The sequence below is a fragment of the Somniosus microcephalus genome, chromosome 20, assembly GCF_052327205.1.
Source record: "Somniosus microcephalus isolate GS21.2 chromosome 20, FLI_Smic_1.0, whole genome shotgun sequence".
NCBI lineage: Eukaryota > Metazoa > Chordata > Chondrichthyes > Squaliformes > Somniosidae > Somniosus > Somniosus microcephalus.
In genome coordinates this window covers 39,845,266-39,865,763 of record NC_141006.1, presented here as the reverse complement: position 1 = coordinate 39,865,763, position 20,498 = coordinate 39,845,266, and the positions used below count along the sequence as shown (strand labels likewise).

Here is a 20,498-nt window from a genome sequence, read left to right as displayed (position 1 = left end):
AAACCCCCGAACAGACTAAATCTATAGAAGGGGTGAATGTGATGAAATACTTCCATTCATCACTGCCTGTGACTGAGATCGGTTTCAGTGTCATTTCCCTTCCCCCAGACCTCATTGTATTGTGTACTGGAATGTGCTGTATTGTATACTGGAATGTGCTGGAATGTGCTGTGTGTAGGGCTCCGCCCATACCTGGCCCCGTTTGTAAGCTAACTCAGTCTGGCCTCAGTCTCCAGAAGGAAGACATCTCTCTCTCTTACGTGTTACGTTCTAAGTTAATAAAAGCCTTGTTTTGTTCTGCTAACTTCGAGTCTCGGAATTATTGAGGCACATCAATCTCGACCCCTCCACTGTCTCTAAATTGTCAGAATGCTTGTCCGGCATACAGTTCTGGATGAGCAGAGAATTTTCTCCAATTAAATATTGGGAAGTTCGAAGGCACTGTCTTCAGTCCCCGCCACAAACTCCGTTCCCTAGCCACTGATTCCATCCCTCTCCCTAGCATCTGACTGAGGCTGAACCAGACCATTTGCAACCTTGGTGTCATATTTGACCCTGAAATGAGCATCTGACCACATATCCGCGCCATAATTAAGACCTCCTATTCCCACCTCCATAACATTGCCCAACTCCGCCCCTGCCCCAGCTGATCTGCTGCTGAAGCCCTCATCCATGCCTTTGTTACCTCTAGACTTGACTATTCCAACGCACTCCTGACTGGCCTCCCATGTTGTACCCTACGCAAACTTGAGGACAACTGAAACTCTGCTGCCCATATCCTAACTTGCACCAAGTCCCGCTCGCCCATCACCCCTGTACTCGCAGACCTACATTGGCTCCCGATTAAGCAACGCCACGATTTTAAAATTCTCATCCTTGTTTTCAAATCCCTTCATGGCCTCGTGCATCCCTATCTATGTATTCTCCTCCAGCCCCATAACACCCACCCCCTCCCTGAGATATCTGTGCTCCTCTAATTCTAGCCTCTTGAGCATCCCTGACTTTAATCGCTCAACCATTGGTGGCCGTGCCTTCAGCTGCCTGGGCCCTAAGCTCTGGAATTTCCTCCCTAAACCTCTCCGCCTCGCTACCTCTCTTTCCTCCTTTAAGACGCACCTTAAACCCTACCTCATCTGCCCTAATTTCTCCTTATGTGGCTCGGTGTCAAATTTTGTCTTATAATACTCCTGTGAAGTGCCTTGGGACATTTTACATAAGAAACAGGAGCAGGAGTAGGCCAATCGGCCCCTCGAGCCTGCTCCGCCATTCAATAAGGTCGTGGCTGATCCAAGCTTGGCCTCAACACCACTTTCCCGCTCTCTCCCCATACCCCTCGACTCCCTGTAGTTCAAATGTCTGTCAATCTCCGCCTTGAATATATTCAATGACTCCGCCTCCACAGCTCTCTGGGGTAGAGAATTCCAAAGATTCACGACCCTCTGAAAGAAGAAATTTCTCCTCATCTCTGTCTTAAATGGGCGACTCCTTATTCTGTTTTACAATTTAAAGGTGGTATATAAATTCAAGTTGTTGTTGTTGCTGTTGTTGTTCGAGCACAAGAAAGCGATCATTCAGGAACTTGAGCTGGGAACTCATTAAAGCCTCACTACCGGGTCTATTTGTACTTGTTATTTAATAAAATTACAAAAAAGGAATCTTTTGTAATTGGAAAATATTTTCTTTAGGCTCTATGGAAGCTGGAATTTTGTTTTTTGATACGTAAAATCTAAACATATTAGTCTTGTAATGTCAATGAAAATATTTTCATTATTTACCACAGGACCAAGAGGGATACCCGGGATGCCTGGAGCACCTGGTGTCAAAGGGGAAAAAGGTAACAATTCTTAAGAAAACCTGAAACTGCATGATTTGCGAGTATTAACATAGAAACATAGAAGATAGGAGCAGGAGTAGGCCATTCGGCCCCTCGAGCCTGTTCTGCCAGTTTTGAGATCATGGCTGATCATCCAAATTCAGTACCCTGTCCCTGCTTTCTCCCCATATCCCTTGATCCCTTTAGCCTTACGAAATATATCTAACTCCTTCTTGAATATATTTAATGAATTGGCCTCAACTGCCTTCTGTGGTAGAGAATTCCACAGGTTCACCACTCTCTGGGTGAAGAAATTCCTCCTCATCTCAGTCCTAAATGGCTTACCCCTTATCCTTAGACTGTGAACCCTGGTTCTGGACTCCCCCGCCATCGGGAACATCCTTCCTGCATCTAGTCTGTCTAGTCCTGTTAGAATTTTATAAGTTTCAATGAGATCCCCTCTCATTCTTCTAAACTCGAGCGAATATAAGCCTAATCGACGCAATCTCTCTTCATACGTCATTCCTGCCATCCCAGGTATCAGTCTGATGAATCTTCGCTGCACTCCCTCCACGACAAGAGCATCCTTCCTCAGATAAGGCGACCAAAACTGCACACAATACTCAAGGTGTGGTCTCACCAAGGCCCTGTACAACTGCAGCAAGACATCCTTGCTCCTGTACTCGAATCCTCTCGCTATGAAGGCCAACATACCATTTGCCTTCTTAACCGCCTGCTGCACCTGCATGCTTACCTTCAGTGACTGGTGCACAAGGACACTGAGGTCTTGTTGTACATCCCCTTTTCCCAATCTATTGCCATTCAGATAATAATCTGTCTTCCTGTTTTTGCCACCAAAGTGGATAACCTCGCATTTATCCACATTATACTGCATCTGCCATGCTTCTGCCCAATCACACAACCTGTCCAAATCATACTGGAGTTTCTCGGCATCCTCCTCACAGCACACACGCCCACCCAGCTTTGTGTTGTCTGCAAACTTGGAAATATTACCTCTAGTTCCCTCGTCTAGATAATTAATATATATTGTGAATGGCTGGGGTCCTAGCACCGATCCCTGTGGTACCCCACTAGTCACTGCCTGCCACTTGGAAAAAGACCCATTTATTCCAACTCTTTGCTTCCTGTCTGCCAACCAGTTCTCTTTCCAAGTCAGTACCTTACCCCCAATCCCATGTGCTTTAACTTTGCACACTAATCTCTGATGCGGGACCTTATCGAAAGCCTTCTGAAAGTCCAAATATACCACATCCACTGGTTCTCCCTTATCTATTCTACCAGTTACATCCTCAAAAAATTCCAGTAGATTAGTCAAGCATGATTTACCTTTTGTAAATCCATGTTGACTTTGTCCGATCCTGTCACTGTTTTCCAAGTGCTCTGCTATTACATCTTTTATAATGGACTCTAGCATTTTCCCCACTACCGATGTCAGGCTTACCGGTCTATAATTCCCCGTTTTCTCTCTACCACCTTTTTTAAATAGTGGGGTTACATTAGCTACCCTCCAATCCATGGGAACTGTTCCAGAGTCTATCGAATTTTGGAAGATGACCAGCAATTCAAATCAATTGCGACACTTTCTATCGTCAGAGTGTGCATGGAAATGAGTTACAAATTTAATGGCCCGAATTTGCTGGAGTCGAGTATCTCGCGACGGGTCCTGTTTGTTAGATTGCTTTTCCTCAACCTTCAGCTCGAAAAATGTTTGCGCCACAATTTGTTGGAAGTGCGGGCTGATAACAGGGCGTCTGGGACCTTGGGGAACAATCGGTCTAGGCTGGCTTCCGGTCTTCCGGAACAAAACTTCAGGGCTTCCCAACCAGAACTCCTCCGCCCCGCTCCCGCTTGGAAATCCCGCCCAGTAAATATCAGGGCCGCAGTATCAGCTGTCTGAATTGCAGAATTCATTTTTTATTAGTATATATAGCAGCAGAAATAAAATGCTAGGAAATCAACAAATGCAGAAAAATTAAAGAATGTAGAGTACAGCTTCCTCGAGGCAATCTGGCACACATTATGCCTGGCTCTAAAAGGTCAGAAATTAGTTTCCCTCATGGACATCCTTGGGCTTCCTTGTGGACTCACTACATTCCACAGATCCCTGTTTGAAAGAATATGGCTTCAATAATAAGCATTTGTCCACAGTAGGGGATCCTCCAACCCTTATATAGTAACTAACAGTAAGAATGCACAACTTATCCCAAACACAGTTGCTAATTAGCAGTTGCTTCAGCTATAGGTTTGCAAACAGCTCAGGCCAGAGTAAGGCAACTCCACTGATGAAGGTAAACCAGATCCTTTCAAATTACTACAGCATATATTGGAAACATATTTACAACTTTTAAGAAATAAGATTGGGTCAGTAGCTGGCACGCATAAGATAATTGCTCTCCAGGTGGGTTTCACCTGCAATGGCTTCTCTTCCCGCTCCCGCATCGTTACCTTTGGTGTCCCCCCAAGGATCTATCCTTGGCCCCCTTCTATTTCTCATCTACATGCTGCTCCTCGGCGACATCATCCAAAAACATAGCATCAGTTGGCCGTACCGAGCTCTACCTCACCACTTGTCTCGACCCCTCCTCAGTCTCTAAATTGTCAGACTGCTTGTCCAACTGGATGAGCAGAAACTTTCCTCCAACTAAATATTGAGAAGATCGAAGCCATTGTCTTCAGTCCCCGCCACAAACTCCATTCCCTAGCCATTGATTCCATCCCTCTCCCTAGCATCTGTCTGAGGCTGAACCACACTGTTCGCAACCTTGGTGTCACATTTGACCCTGAAATGAGCATTTGACCACATATCCACAGCATAACAACGACCGCCAATTTCCACCTCCATAATATCACCCAACTCTGCCCTTGCCTCAGCTCATCTGCTGCTGAAACCCTCATCCATGCCTTTGTTACCTCTAGGCTTGACAATTCTAACGCACTCCTGACTGGCCTCCCATGTTCTACCCTAGGTAAACTTGAGGACAACTGAAACTCTGCTGCCCATATCTTAACTCACACCAAGTCCCGCTCGCCCATCACCCCTGTGCTCGCTGACCTACATTGGCTCCCGATTAAGCAACGCCACGATTTTAAAATTCTCATCCTTGTTTCCAAATCCCTCCAAGGCCTTGCCCCTCCCTATCTCTGTAATCTCCTCCAGCCCCATAACAATCCCCACCCCACCCCCCAACCCCCGAGATATCTGTGCTCCTCTAATTCTGGCCTCTTGAGCATCCCTGATTTTAATCGCTCAGCCATTGGTGGCCGTGCCTTCAGCTGCCTAGGTCCTAAGTTCTGGAATTTCCTCCTTAAACCTCTCGCCTCTCTACCTCTCGTTCCTCCTTTAAGACGCTCCTTAAACCCTACCTCATCTGCCCAAATTTCTCCTTATGTGGCTTGGTATCAAATTTTGTCTTATAATACTCCTGTGAAGCGCCTTGGGACGTTTTACTACATTAAAGGCGGTATATAAATGCAAGTTGTTGTTGCTGCTGTTGTTCAAGCACAAGAAAACGATCATTCAGGAACATGAGCTGGGAACTCATTAAAGCATCACTACTGGGTCTATTTGTACTTGTTATTTAATAAAATTGCAAAAAAGGAATCTTTTATAATTGGAAAATATTTTCTTTAGGATCTATATGGAATCTGGATTTTAGTTTTTTGATACATAAAATCTAAATATATTAAATATTGTAATGTCAATGAAAATATTTTCATTCTTTACCACAGGACTAATTGGGCTACCCGGGTTGCCTGGAGCACGTGGTTTCAATGGGGAAAAAGGTAACATTTCTTAAGAATAAACGAAACTGCATGATTTGCGAGTATTAGAATCAATTGGGACACTTTCTATCGTCAGAGTGTGCATGGAAATGAGTTACAAATTTAATGGCCCGAATTTGCTGGAGTCGAGTATCTCGCGACGGGTCCTGTTTGTTAGATCGCTTTTCCTCAACCTTCAGCTCGAAAAATGTTTGCGCCGCAGTTTGCTGGAAGTGCGAGCTGATAACAGGGCGTCTGGGACCTTGGGGAACGATGGGTCCAGGCTGGCTTCCGGTCTTCAGGAACAAAACTTCGGGGTTTCCCAACCAGAACTCCTCCGCTCCCGCTTGGAAATCCCGCCCCAGTAAATATCAGGGCCGCAGTATCAGCTGTCTGAATTGCAGAATGCATTTTTTATCAGTGTATATAGCAGCAGAAATAAAATGCTAGGAAGTCGACAAATGCAGAAAAATTAAAGAATGTAGAGTACAGCTTCCTCGAGGCAATCTGGCACACATTATGCCTGGCTCTAAAAGGTCAGAAATTAGATTCCCTCATGGACATCCTTGGGCTTCCTTGTGGACTCCCTACGTTCCACAGACCCCTGTTTGAAAACGTACGGCTTCAGTAATAAGCAATTGTCCACAGTAGGGGAACCTCCAACCATTATATAGTAACTAATAATAGCAAGAATGCACAATTTATCCGAAACACAGTTGCTAATTAGCAGTTGCTGCAGCTGTGGGTTTGCAAACAGCTCAGGCCAGAGTAAGGCAACTCCATTGATGAAGGTAAACCAGATCCTTTTAAATTACTACAGCATATATCTGAAACATATTTACAACTTTTAAGAAATAAGATTGGGTCAGTAGCTGGCAGGCATAAGGTAATTGCTTTCCAGGTGGGTTTCACCTGCAATGGCTTCTCTTCCTGCTCCCGCATCATTATCTTTGGTGTCCCCCCAAGGATTTTTCCTTGGCCTTCTCCTATTTCTCATCTACATGCTGCCCCTCAGCGACGTCATCCGAAAACACAGCATCAGTTGGCCGTACCGAGCTCTACCTCACCACTTGTCTCGACCCCTCCTCGGTCTCTAAACTGTCAGACTGCTTGTCTGACATCCAGTACTGGATGAGCAGAAACTTTCCTCCAACTAAATATTGGGAAGATCGAAGCCATTGTCTTCAGTCCCCGCCATAAACTCCATTCCCTAGCCTCTGACTCCTTCCCTCTCCCTAGCATCTGTCTGAGGCTGACCACACTGTTCGCAACCTTGGTGTCATATTTGACCCTGAAATGAGCATCTGACCACATATCCACGTCATAACTAAGACCGCCTATTTCCACCTCCATAATATCACCCAACTCCGCCCCTGCCTCAGCTCAGCTGCTGCTGAAACCCTCATCCATGCCTTTGTTACCTCTGGACTTGACTATTCCAATGCACTCCTGACTGGCCTCCCACATTCCACCCTACGTAAACTTGAGGACAACCGAAACTCGGCTGCCCATATCTTAACTCACACCAAGTCCTGTTCGCCCATCACCCCTGTGCTCGCTGACCTACATCAGCTCCAGATTAAGTAACTCCATGATTTTAAAATTCTCATCCTTGTTTACAAATCCCTCCATGACCTCGCCCCTCCCTATCTCTGTAATCTCCTCCAGCTCCCTACCCCCGAGATATCTGTGCTCCTCTAATTCTGGCCTCTTGAGCATCCCTGATTTTAATCGCTCAGCCATTGGTGGCCGTGCCTTCAGCAGCCTAGGTCCCAAGCTCTGGAATTTCCTCCCTAAACCTCTCCGCCTCGCTACCTCTCTTTTCTCCTTTAAGACGCACCTTAAACCCTACCTCATCTGCCCTAATTTCTCCTTATTTGGTTCGGTATCAAATTGTGTCTTATAATACTCCTGTGAAGTGCCATGGGACGTTTTACTACGTTAAAGGCGGTATGTAAATGCAAGTTGTTGTTGTTGTTGCTGTTGTTCGAGCACAAGAAAGCGATCATTCAGGAACATGAGCTGGGAACTCATTAAAGCATCACTACCGGGTCTATTTGTACTTGTTATTTAATAAAATTACAAAATGGAATCTTTTGTAATTGGAAAATATTTTCTTTAGGCTCTATATGGAACGTGGATTTTAGTTTTTTTTTACGTAAAATCTAAACATATTAGTATTGTAATGTCAATGAAAATTTTTCATTCTTTACCACAGGACTAATTGGGCTACCCGGGATACCTGGAGCACGTGGTATCAATGGGGAAAAAGGTAACATTTCTTAAGAATAAACGAAACTACATGATTTGCGAGAATTAGAATCAATTGCGACACTTTCTATCATCAGAGTATGCATGGAAATGAGTTACAAATTTAATGGCCCGAATTTGCTGGAATCGAGTATCTCGCGACGGGTCCTGTTTGTTAGATTGCTTTTCCTCAACCTTCAGCTCGAAAAATGTTTGTGCCGCAGTTTGCTGGAAGTGCGAGCTGATAACAGGGCGTCTGGGACCTTGGGGAACGATGGGACCAAAAGTGTATCTCCTTAATCAATGAGATTTAAGGATAGAGAAAGAAACAGAGGAATGCCGGTGAAGGAACTAGGGGGAATTAGAGTCACATTAGGTACAGAAAGAGAAATAAAGAGAAAGATTGGATTAAGGGAGAGAGTAAAAAGAGACAGTAAGGAAAAGTAAGAATAAAATTATAAAACGTTAAAGTTTGAAAACCTCTAGCAACAATTTACTCCCTGCAGTAATGAAAGTCCACATTTTAAATTGTTCCCTTTCTGGGCCGGAGAGGTTGAGTGGCATTGCAGGAACCTAAATCTCATCATTAAAAGGATCCTTGCATTGTTAAGTACGAACCCTAATTTTCTGCGGCGCCTTCAATTTGTTTTCACAGCACAAATGAAGCAATTTTGTGAAGCACACGGAGAGCTCCTGTTTTCGCGAGGCTAGCGGCGGAGTGGCACAAATCGTCCAGCAATTTGTGGCAATTTGCAACACATACCATGGGGGAGAAATTCGGTTGCTTTGTGCCTCATTAGCGGCGCCGCTAACGCCTCCCGCAAAATTCAGCATCATCACCGTGCGCAGCGCCCCGCTCGCGCCCCGGCCGCAAACTTGACTCACGCCCCTGACCTGCCGCCGGACGCCATGTCGGACAGGGTCAGGGTGGCGTTTTTGCAGCCAGGGCGGCGATAAATAAAGGGCAAGGTGCCGGGCGGCCATTTTTTTTGGGCCACCTGCCAGCACCTGCCCCCTCTTGCTTCCTGCTGCGGGGTGCCGGCTGCGATCCATCCGCCTGGCACTCCTCTTGAGTGTCGGGCTCTTTTGCTGGCACCCCATTACCCAGTGGTCCAGCAGGGCCCCGGTGCACGCTGCGCTAGGCCCCTTCCCTTTAATCAGGGGAGGGAGGCCTGTAGTACCGTGGTGTTGCTAGACGTAGCGCCGCGATAATCAATGGGAGCGCCCCAAGAGGGAGGGGAAGCGCTTGCAGAGTGAATTGAATTTCGGGCGCAGGGGCACTAATTTTTTCAGGGCGCTAAAAGTAGCGCCCCGGTGAAGTTAGCACACCAAAAGGGGGCGCGAGCCAATTTTCCCTTCCCTATATCTCTTTCTCATCACTAGTTGCTGGGTTATTTACACACTAATAACAACATGCGCATTGAACTCGCCATTATGTCCGCAGCAAACTCTGGGCCAATGTCAATCTGCATTGCTTTTTTACAATTTTATAAAAAGAATATTTGTGTAAAGTTAATCATAACAGTTGTTCTAAATGTGTCAGTGCCACAGATGGCAAAACCCAAGTAGACTTAATATTTATTTAAGTTAACTCAACCCTCCCTTCCCTTTCTCCACCCTGGCCACAGCCCCCAGCCCCATGACAATAGAAGTCCTGAGATTAGAAATAAAAATGTAGGCAATAAGCGGGTATGAATCCATCGCCTATCACCCCTGGCCCAGGATGCTGCAGCACCAATGTGCTGTGCTACAGCGCCACCTGACATCTATGCTTCATACCCGTTTATTGCCCACATGGTGAACTTCTAATCTCAGGACTGCTGTGAAGTGCCTTGGGATTTTTTACTACGCTATATAAATGCACGTTGTTGTTGCGTATATCTGTGTCCTTAAATTTCACTAAAAGTCCCATTTGAGCATGTTTGCTCAGTGAGGGCTGTAAGTTGTATTTTTTGTAAATATTGCAGGTATTTCTCAGCACCACAGTCCTTGTAGAATATTGCAGGCTTTACTTGTTCACAATACTTTGGCATAGAAATTTGTCAGCCGCCTGTTATATGCCTACTCGATATTCAGTCAGCGGAACTGCCCATCAGGCAGTGTGTATAACGGGCGGCCAATCCGATACCAAGACTAATTTCTACCCCTTTGAACGTGTTGTGTTATCCAGCACTGAGATTTAATTGACAAGTTGTTATTGTATATACAGGGGAAATGGCCACTCTGGATCCATCTTTCGCCTGTCAGACTGGTAAGTTTCAATGTTTGTTTAAGCTTCATTGTAATGAAAATTGTAATTAAATACACAAACTTCGGTGCATTATCCTGATCCTTATTTTTTATTTAGCAGAGAGTAGTGGGACGTTTGCTTGACACCAATGCAGGAAGGAGTTAGCCCATCTGAAATAGCCGGGCTGAATAACTATTTCTTGCACCTACTCCTTATGTTCTAATGTTTGTTCTCTTTTTTTCAATTTTCTTTTGTTTTTCTCCCTCCCTTCCTCCCCTGAAGACACTGACACTTGTTGGGCTGTGGCTAATGGTGCCAACTGTCCTCCAGTGCTTTGCCCCAGTGGACAATTGTCAGTCTATATAGTTAATATCTAGAACTAATTCAAATGTGTCACAGACAAGCTGGATCCTGTCCCTGCCCAGGTAAGGTACTCAACCTTTATTAGACTAGGTCCAACCAAACAATTCTCATAGCTTTGGTTAGAACTTCTGCTGAGAGGAGACAGTTGTTCAGCAGCAAATATTATCCGTGTGTGTCAAAACACAACTTCGGCAGATTGCAATTGAATTTAAAAGGAAATTAAATCCTACTGAGTTACAGGGTTCACAGTGCCTTAGACTAGTGAAATATCAATTTCAAGTCAGTATCAAACTTAATCATGGGTACTTGGTTCAAAGCCATCGTCATTGGTTTGTTAGGGTTCACATTACCATGTTGCTTGTCATATGGCTTCAATAAATGTTTTACATCTGTGGTGCGAATTGGACTATAAATAATTGGCAATAACTATAGCATAGAACATAAAAGGAAGATGCATCTAAGATGGAGGTAAAGTGACGATCTCCCAGTCTCATTCACCGTTCCTCTTTATTAGGTGCCAGAAACTGTAAGGAGTTGCAATACAAGGGAGTAACAATGAGTGGCTGGTACTTAAGTGGGTGACGTACAGGGACAGAAGGTGCACTCCATAACAGGCAAATGAAACCATGTGGATTGCTCAACAGTTAGATTTGGAGACTCTTAAGCATGGTGGGCTTCTGCAAGTGGCTAATCAAAAAAATAGTGTAAACTGGACTAAAGTTGGCCGTAGGATGTAAACAAAATGTATATAAGCTGGAGGTAAACTAAATATCTCTCAGTCTCACTCATCTTTCCTTTTCATTAGGTGCTAGGAACTGTAAGCAGTTGCAAGACAGAGGAGTAACACTGAGTGGCTGGTACACCATATACCCGGAAAACTGTAAGTCACTAACGGTGTTCTGTGATATGGACACAGATGGTGGAGGATGGCTGGTGAGTGAATAATTTCTGCTACGTGATATTTATAAACCACCAGTGAATTAATAATAATGGTCATTTTACAAGTGGTATAACAGTTAATATCATGTCTTGCGTGCTCTGTCTCTTTCAGCTTCCCTTCCCTGCCTCCACATCTTCACCTTAATGGCAGAAGCAAAGAGCCCATGAATATCTGTACCTGTAAAACTGAGCTATCCTTTTGGCTGCTCCAGCATCCTCCTGCCCTATTGTCTCCCAGGCCCCAGCCCTTCACACCCCACACCTCACCTCGCAATGCTTTATAGGTTCTTCCCTATTTCTACCTGCAGGCCTCATGATATTCACCACCTCCATGAAACCCATTTCCTACTCCCTTGACCCCTTCCCCTTCCAAACCAGCCCCTGTTGATCTTCTTCATCTAAAGCTCAGCAACATCACCAATAGTTCTCTTCACAGGTATTGTTCCCCCCTTCAAAACTATTGTCATCACCTCCTCTTTAAAGAGTGGCAGCCTAAACAACTACTGCCCAATCTCTAATTTTGCCTTCCTTTTCAAAGTTCAAAGTTCTTGAATACATAATCACTATGAAAATCCATATCCATATGTATTTGAATCCCTTTATTTCACTTTCAATTTCAATTTCTATCCCAAGAGTGTCTTCATCAAAGTCTCCAATACTTCTGTGCAATGGCATTTCTTCATGTCCTCCTCTACCTCTCTGTGCCCTTTGGCACATTGAACCACTCCATTATCCTCCATAGCCTTTCCTCTGTGATCTTCCACCCTATCAGGCTTCCATTCTTACCTCTCACCATAGCAACACACCACCTGAAGTGGTTTCTCTTTCCTTAACTGCACGACCACTTCAGCATGCTCCAAGTTTCCATCCTTGGCTCTTCATTTTCCTCATTCATATGCTGCTTCTCAGCAAAACAATGGGCCGTATTTTCCGATCGGAGGCTTCCCGTGTGCGGAGGCCTCCGATCTGGAAAAAATCTACGCACTTACCTGAGGGTTCCCGAGGTGTGTATAGTTCCAATGCTGGGCCTCTCCAACTCCAAGTGCGCAGGGCCCACGTATCCCAGGGGCGTATGCGGTTCGTAAGCGTCCCTGGGATCACGTGGGCCATGGGGAGCCAATAGGAGAAGGGAATCTCCCTTCATACACTTGACAGGAAGACCTGTCAAATATATGAATGGAGATCATCCCAAAACACTCTAAAACATTAAATAAATGTTTTAAAAAATCACATTTTTTAAATTAGTTGAAATTACAATAAATTAAATATTTTAAACAAAAATTTAATTTTTTGAAAAAAATAGTTAAAGATTTTTATGGGGCTAAAAATAAACTTACCTTTTTAAAAGTATTTTTAAATGATAAATGAGTGAAAATTTTTTTTTTTACTTTTTTCAAATCTTATGCTGGTAAAAGCAGGCCTTATACCTGCTCACCATAGCAACACACCATAGTCTGCTTTTACCAGGCGTAAGATTTCTAAGGGTTTTCTGTGGGCAGAGGTTCTGCAGAAAGCGGAACTCTCCACCCGCAGAGGCCCTTCTCCAGGGCAGGCGTCCGACCTGTCAAGAGCATTCTTGACAGATCGGAAATGCCGGTTTTCAGCGTATGCCTGAAACCGGCATTTCCAATGTCCCTACGGGTCTGTACACATCGCGTACCCACCCGTAGGGATCGGAATATCCGGCCCACTATCTACAAGCAAGGGGTCACCAACCACTTGCATGTTGATGAGGCCCAGTTTTACCTGCTTAATTCCACGAGTGTTGATGTGCTGTCGGACATCAAGTTGTGAATGAGCCAAACTTTCTTCAGCTCCAGATTGGCAAGGCTCAAGCCATTCTCCTCTGCCCCTGAGAAACTCTGATGCTTAGCTCTCGATTCAACCCGCCTGCTGGCTGCTCATTCAGGCTGAACCCAACAGTGTGGAACCTTCATGTCCTGTTTGACCCTGAACTGGACTTCAAACCCCACATCTGGTCCAAATGAAGATGGCCTAGCTTCACTCTTTAATCCCCCACCTCCTCCCCTACCTTACCTCCAAATCCACTGAAACTCCTCCCCACACCTTGTTCCATTCCAGGCTCAACTGTTCCAAACATCTCCTTGCCAACATTCCAAACTCTACTCTACACAAACTCCAACTCATCAGGAATTTTTCCGCTCACATCCAACCCCATATTTGTAAAGGTTTCTGCTACAGCCTAGAATCACAAAATTAAGTTATCAGTTTTATCTCATCAAAATCATTACTGTAGGAATGGTCAGATCCCTAACTGAAATACTGAGATCGAGCCAGTCCGATAACTAAACGAAGTTTAATGCAAACTGGTAGAACAAAACAATGAAATGCAGGAGAAACAATCAACAGGTCTTTACTTGTGGCTGGCTCCACGAGGTCTGAACCAGGGAGCCTCCCAGTCTGACGTCATGACGTCATCATGTTTCCCGCCGTTCGGGACGTCACGTGACCAACGTGATGACGTCATCGCGCTGGTTCTGGAACTTACCGAGAACGGGCTATTTACATACAGTAAACAAACATAGGTGCTGAAGCACTCTGTTAAAGGCAGTTATACAATCATACAGGAGTCCCTTGGTGGCTTTGCCACAACTGACTGTTTCTGTGATTCTACATTCTTGGGGTTCTATCAATGGTGGAAAAAGTATTTTAAATGGTAAAATTCTGGCATCAACCATGTTTGAAACCGACTTGAGGTTACATTTTACATGATGCATTTAACAAATAGAAATCTGATTGAGAATGAGAAATGGGATCAATGGGGGTAATTTTCACCTTCTCCGGCTGGGTGGAAATCTGGCAAAGCAGATTGCCTGCTGGTTCTCGAAGCCGTCCATTGAAGTGAATGGGATGAAAATTGGACGTGTTCAATAACGGGCGGGCAATACTGCCCAGGCGGGGAAAGTAAAAATTACCCCCCCATAAGTGTTAAAGGAATGAATTATAGAATGAGTTTATTAGATTAAGACATTACACCATATGAGACCCTAAACTGTCATTATCAATCCCCTTCTCCCATCTGTCTAATGGTTTGAATAGGATTTGGCTGGCTGGAGGCATTAGGCAAGTATAGTATAGCGTGGCTAAAGCAAAATACTGTGGATGCTGGAAATCTAAAATAAAAACAGAAAATGCTGGAAATGCTCAACAGGTCAGGCAATGACCTTTCGTCTGCTGAGTATTTCCCAGCAGTCTTTTTTTATTATACTATAGTGTAGTGAGTGTGTATATATATTTCATTACATTTTAACCCACTTAGTACTAAACGGTGGATTGCTAACTTTTATGCATGATTGTAGCAATTTTTCAGACCGAGATATGTGTTGTATTTTTTAATTTTTTATTCGTTTTATGGGATCTGGGCGTCACTGGCATTTATTGCCCATCCCTAAATGCCCTTGAGAAGGTGGTGGTGAACCGCCTTCTTGAACCACTGCAGTCCGTGTGGTGATGGTACTCCCACAGTGCTGTTAGGTGGGGAGTTCCAGGATTTTGACCCAGCGACGATGAAGGATCAGTGATATACTTCTAAGTCAGGATGGTGTGTGACTTGGAGGGGAACTTGGAGGTGGTGGTGTTCCCATGCACCTGCTGCCCTTGTTCTTCTAGGTGGAAGAGGTTGCGGGTTTGGGAGGTGCTGCTGAAGAAGCCTTGGCGAGTTGCTGCAGTGAATCTTGTAGATGGTACACACTGCAGCCACGGTACGCCGGTGGTGGAGGGAGTGAATGTTTAAGGTGGTGGATGGGTTGCCAATCAAGTGGGCTGCTTTGTCCTGGATGGTGTCGAGCTTCTTGAGTGTTGTTGGAGCTGCACTCATCCAGGCAAGTGGAGAGTATTCCATCACAGTCCTGACTTGTGCCTTGTAGATGGTGGAAAGGCTTTGGGGAGTCAGGAGGTGAGACACTCGCCGCAGAATACCTAGCCTGTGACCTGCTCTTGTTACCACAGTATTTATGTGGCTGGTCCAGTTAAGTTTCTAGTCAATGGTGACCCCCCAGGATGTTGATAGTGGGGATTCGGCGATGGTAATGCCATTGAATGTCAAGTGGAGGTGTTTTGACTCTCGCTGGTTGGAGATAGTCATTGCCTGGCACTTCTGTGGCGTGAATGTTACCTGCCACTTATCAGCCCAAGCATGAATGTCGTCCAGGTCTTGTTGCATGCGGGCATGGACTGCTTCATTATCTGTGGAGTTGTGAATGGCACTGAACATTGTGCAGTCATCAACGAACATCCCCATTTCTGAGCTTCTGTTGGAGGGAAGGTCATTGATGAAGCAGCTGAAGATGGTTGGGCCTAGGACACTGCCCTGAAGAACTCCTGTAGCGATGTCCTGGGGCTGTGATGATTGACCTGCAACCACCACAACCATCTTCCTTTGTGCTAGGTATGACTCCAGCCAGTGGAGCATTTTCCCCCTGATTCCCATTGACATTCAGTTTTACTAGGGCTCCTTGATGCCAGACTCGGTCAAATGCTGCCTTGATGTCAAGGGCAGTCAGTCTTACCTCACCTCTGGAATTCAGCTCCTTTGTCCATGTTTGGACCAAGGCTGTGATGAGGTCGGGAGCCGAGTGGTCTTGGCGGAACCCAAACTGGGCATCAGTTAGCAGGTTATTGGTGAGTAAGTGCCGCTTGATAGCACTGTCGATGACACCTTCCATCACTTTGCTGATGATTGAGAGTAGACTGATGGGGCAGTAATTGGCCGGGTTGGATTTGTCCTGCTTTTTGAGGACAGGACATACTTGGGCAGTTTTCCACATAGATAGATGCCAGTGTTGTAGCTGTACTGGAACAGGTATGAGCAGGTAGGGCAGCGTCTCGAGGTAATCATTGTCTGCTGTCTCTAAAAGATTTCATGCCAGAACTGTGTGACCTTCTACTATTGGAACAATTCCTCAGATGCCATTCCTCAGTTCTTTTGATCCATAAGCTTAAGTTTAAGTTGTGGATGCAATTCTTGAAAATTCTCTCGATTGCCCAAATGTGATAGACTTACTGGGAGGTCATTTTTGTTCTGGTAATATGCAGATTTTATTTGTGACCCAGACAGATTGGGAATTAGGTTGAGATTGTTTACATTTACTTTCCATACAATCCTTATAGGAGGCAGAAAGAAGATTGTTGTTCCAACAGTTAAATTTAATCTCAGCAGGTTTAATTTTCAACAGGCCAGTGTCTAACTAACTATGGGGGGAATTTTAACCCCAAAAAACAGGTGGGTTGGGGTTGGGTAGGAGGTTAAAGTGTTAAAAAACAGAATCCCAACTGCCTTGTTTTGCACACTTTGTACAAAAATAATAACTTGCAGGACAACGGAGTATTACAGTTTAAACTCTTTTATGAAGCATCAGGTCTGTGATCTCAAACACACAGCAGTACAGTGGTTACAAGATGGAGTTAAGACCCCTTACAGATGCCTGCAGGCCAATGACAACTCAGCATGTGATCACTGTGATGAAATATTCATCATCATCACTGCCTGTGACTGAGATCGGTTTCAGTGTCATTTCCCTTCCCCCAGACCTCATTGTATTGTGTACTGGAATGTGCTGTATTGTATACTGGAATGTGCTGTGTGTAGGGCTCCGCCCATACCTGGCCCCGTTTGTAGGCTGGCTCAGTCCGGCCTCAGTCTCCAGAAGGAAGACATCACTCTCTTTTACGTGTTACGTTCTAAGTTAATAAAAGCCTTGTTTTTGTTCTGCTAACTTCGAGTCTCGGAATTATTGAGGCACATCAATCACATGTGAATATAATAGGTATTCCTTACAGATGCCTGCGGGCCAATGATAATTCAATATGCAAATGTTACACCAACCTGCCTCCAACCCGCCCACTTCTGGTTTAAACGGAGGAGAGACGGGGAGCAGGCAGCCAACCCACTTCCAGGAGGCGGGTCGCCCATTTAAATATTATAATGAGGCTGGCGTGCCTCAGATTTAACCAGCATTTCAGATTTAACCGATGCTCCTCCGGCCTCAATCCTTCCCCACGATCCCCCCATCACCCCTCACAATGCTGGTGCAGCCCCCCAGCCCCCACCCGCTCCCTCCTTCCTTCCCTCCCTCCTCTCTGCGGCCTAGTGCCACAGGCCTACCTGCCCACAGCCAGCCAGCCTCTCCATCTGGCAGTCTGCGAGTGGGAAGCAAAGGTTTGAAATACAAATCAGGCCCTGCCATTAAATTTGGCAGGGCCTGTGGGAAGCCTGTTCTCCCAGGTTTCCCAACTACTTTCTAGCCCCCTGCCGCTCCCAACATGCCTCTCTATTATAATTCCGGCCTATGTCTCTCAGTCACCATTAGATCCATACAGGAACTGTATCACCGTGTTTCCATGTCTTTAGGTATTCCAGAAGCGCAAGGATGGTTCTGTTTCTTTTTATCGAGGCTGGACTAGCTACAAGAAAGGATTTGGGAATCAACTCTCAGAATTCTGGCTGGGAAATGACAACATTCATGCGCTGATAAAAACAGGTCATCTGAAACTAATTTTTAAAATCACATCGAATGTTTATTCCATTTTTCCTAATTAAACATTTATCCACTTTTATTTCTCCAGGCATTTTTCAGTTGCGTATAGATGTGAAGGATTTTGAAGGCAAAAAAGGATTTGCTGAATATAAATCTTTTAAGATCCTCGATGAATCTGAGAAATACAGACTTATTTTGGGGGAATACACAGTCGGTGATATAGGTATGAAATCCTTTTCTTCCAATGTGAAGAGTGTAGCCCTTAGTGTGACTGTATATCCCAATTGTAAATCTGAGGAAATATCCCAACATAAAAAGCCAAATCCAAGTACCAGCTGTTAATCAATGACATACATTTCTACTAGCCTGCATTGTACAAACATACGACCAACTTCCAGTATGTCAGAGGGAATCTAAAGCTGAATTTTCAGTTAGGCACAGAATTCAGAATGTGTGTCTGAGCTCTGCAAAAGTGAAGTTAGAATTTGGATCTTTATTTTTGCAGTGTGTGTGCGCTGTTGTCTGTCTGAACATTTCTGAATTGGGGGAAATGCAAAACTATTCAAAAAAGAAGCAACTTGAGCGATTGCCCCAAACACACCCACATCAGGAGCACAACTTGGCAGATATATGTGGTTTCCCATTGGTTGAAACTTTTAATTCTGTTAAATGATTCTCTTATCTGTGGTTTATATTCCTGTAAGGCACCAATAAAAAGTAAGTCCCAACATTAGCACTGATCCTTATTGTGATCATTATATTACAGTGACTTATTGGCAATAACTAGGTGCTATTAAACATAATAGAGACACAATAACATCCCAGACCTATTGCTGCATTTCCCCTTTGACTTGTCCAGTTTGGAGTCACTTTCATTGCCAATTACCTCAGATTGATTCACCATATGGTGCTGCTTTCACTGTGCTACTGCTCCACGCGTGTATCCAAGAGTGCACGGGCAAAGTTTTGTCGTCCCTGATCTCAGTGGGACCCACAATTAGGTGCAATCAGCAGTACAGCTAAGGCTCACCAACTGCACGCCACACACACAAACAGTATTCTGAGAATGAGGGGTGCAGTATATCGAAAGAAAGAAAGAAGTAATGGACAGAGAAAGAAAGGAAGACTTACATTTATATAGCGCCTTTCACGACCACCGGATGTCTCAAAGCACTTTACAGCTAATGAAGTACTTTAGAAGTGGAGTCACTGTTTTAATGTAGGAAACGCGGCAGCCAATTTGCACACAGCAAGCTCCCACAAACAGCAAAGTGATAATGACCAGATAATCTGTTTTTGTTATGTTGGTTGAGGGATAAATATTGGCCAGGACACCGGGGATAACTCCCCTGCTCTTCTTCGAAATAGTGCCATGGGATCTTTTACGTCCACCTGAGAGATCAGGCGGGGCCTCGGTTTAACGTCTCATCTAGAATAAGTGCTTGACATTGTGATACTATTTTAAAAAACATTATTGATATTTATCCTATTGTGCTGTGGATTTTTTGCATTAATTAATTAATTATTTTTTGATTTTTGCAGGTGATTCGCTTAATCTGCACAATAACTATTCATTTAGCACACATGACAGAGACAACGACGGCGATTCTGGACATTGTGCTGCAATATACAATGGAGCTTGGTGGTATTCAAAGTGTCATTTTTCAAACCTTAATGGTCTTTATCTAAAAGGCAATCATTCTTCTTATGCAAATGGGATAAACTGGCGTACAGGAAAAGGCTATCATTATTCCTACAAATACGTGGACATGAAAATTAGGCCAGAATAAAGATTGTGTTTGGTTTCTCCGATTCAACACAATAAAGGAGCCAATTAATGTTTTTCTCAACCTTCATGGAAAGCAGAATTGTTAGTCATTACCTTTGATACAGGAGCTGGGGCTTTAGAAAATAAGACAGGTTTCTTGTGTAACATGAGATATACAGCGATGAGCACAGTAATATCCAGTTCGTATTCAAATAATATCCTTTATATTTTAATAACAGCTATTAATGATTAAGGTATTCTTTGTTCATTGCTGCAGTGCTTTTCTAATATGAAAGGTGCCTCAGCAACAGAGCAAATAGTAATAGGGATTCTCCACGTGGAAAATGTTTTAGTGTAGTTATCAATTCTCAACAGTACATTTATGTATATTTTCTGGCACAAAGTGTGAGATGCTTTTCACTTCTGATCAGAATAGGACAGACACAAAGACCATGCTCTGCCGACGTGATCATTTGGGTCGGCCCCTAATCCTCATTGCTCCCACATTTCTGAAGTTCCTATTAAAATGGTGCCCTTACCTGACCAATCCGCTGAGATCAGTAACTTGTACCCGTTCAGTAGCGTCACTACCTGCTGTTTCCGTAACTATTTGTAAAGCAGGTATTTCAAATATATTTGTGAAACTTAACATCAGCAAAATTCATTTAACTGTAACAATTTAAAATGTAATAACTAAATGTTGCAGGTGCTGGGGTCTGTATGAAAAACAAAAAACAAAGAATAAAAATTTTTTTTTTTGCTGGAAATCACAGCAACATTTGACCCCTTGTGACCCCACCTCATTGTTCTTTGATGTAATGTTTTCCTGACTGACCTGTTTGGACACCTTTCATA

At 44.3% G+C, this 20,498-nt stretch overlaps 1 protein-coding gene across 1 annotated transcript; it reads left to right on the top strand.

The window, feature by feature from the left end:
- The first annotated feature begins 10,060 nt into the window (after nucleotides 1–10,060).
- LOC147103138 (ficolin-2-like) lies at nucleotides 10,061–19,828 on the top strand. Its single transcript, XM_085963134.1, has 5 exons — nucleotides 10,061–10,097; nucleotides 11,245–11,372; nucleotides 17,749–17,878; nucleotides 17,964–18,098; nucleotides 19,418–19,828. Exons 1-5 carry the CDS (start codon nucleotides 10,061–10,063, stop codon nucleotides 19,663–19,665), a joined length of 678 nt encoding a protein of 225 aa, XP_085819260.1. The 3' UTR covers nucleotides 19,666–19,828.
- Nucleotides 19,829–20,498: the final 670 nt, after the last annotated feature.

What these genes read in the sequence shown, in the direction of transcription:
- LOC147103138 (XM_085963134.1), top strand. Translation starts at nt 10,061, where the DNA reads ATGGCCACTCTGGATCCATCTTTCGCCTGTCAGACTG. An exon ending in TCATGCGCTGATAAAAACAG is followed by an intron (nt 17,879 to 17,963) that starts GTCATCTGAAAC and finishes TTATTTCTCCAG; the next exon opens with GCATTTTTCAGTTGCGTATA. An exon ending in ATACACAGTCGGTGATATAG is followed by an intron (nt 18,099 to 19,417) that starts GTATGAAATCCT and finishes TGATTTTTGCAG; the next exon opens with GTGATTCGCTTAATCTGCAC.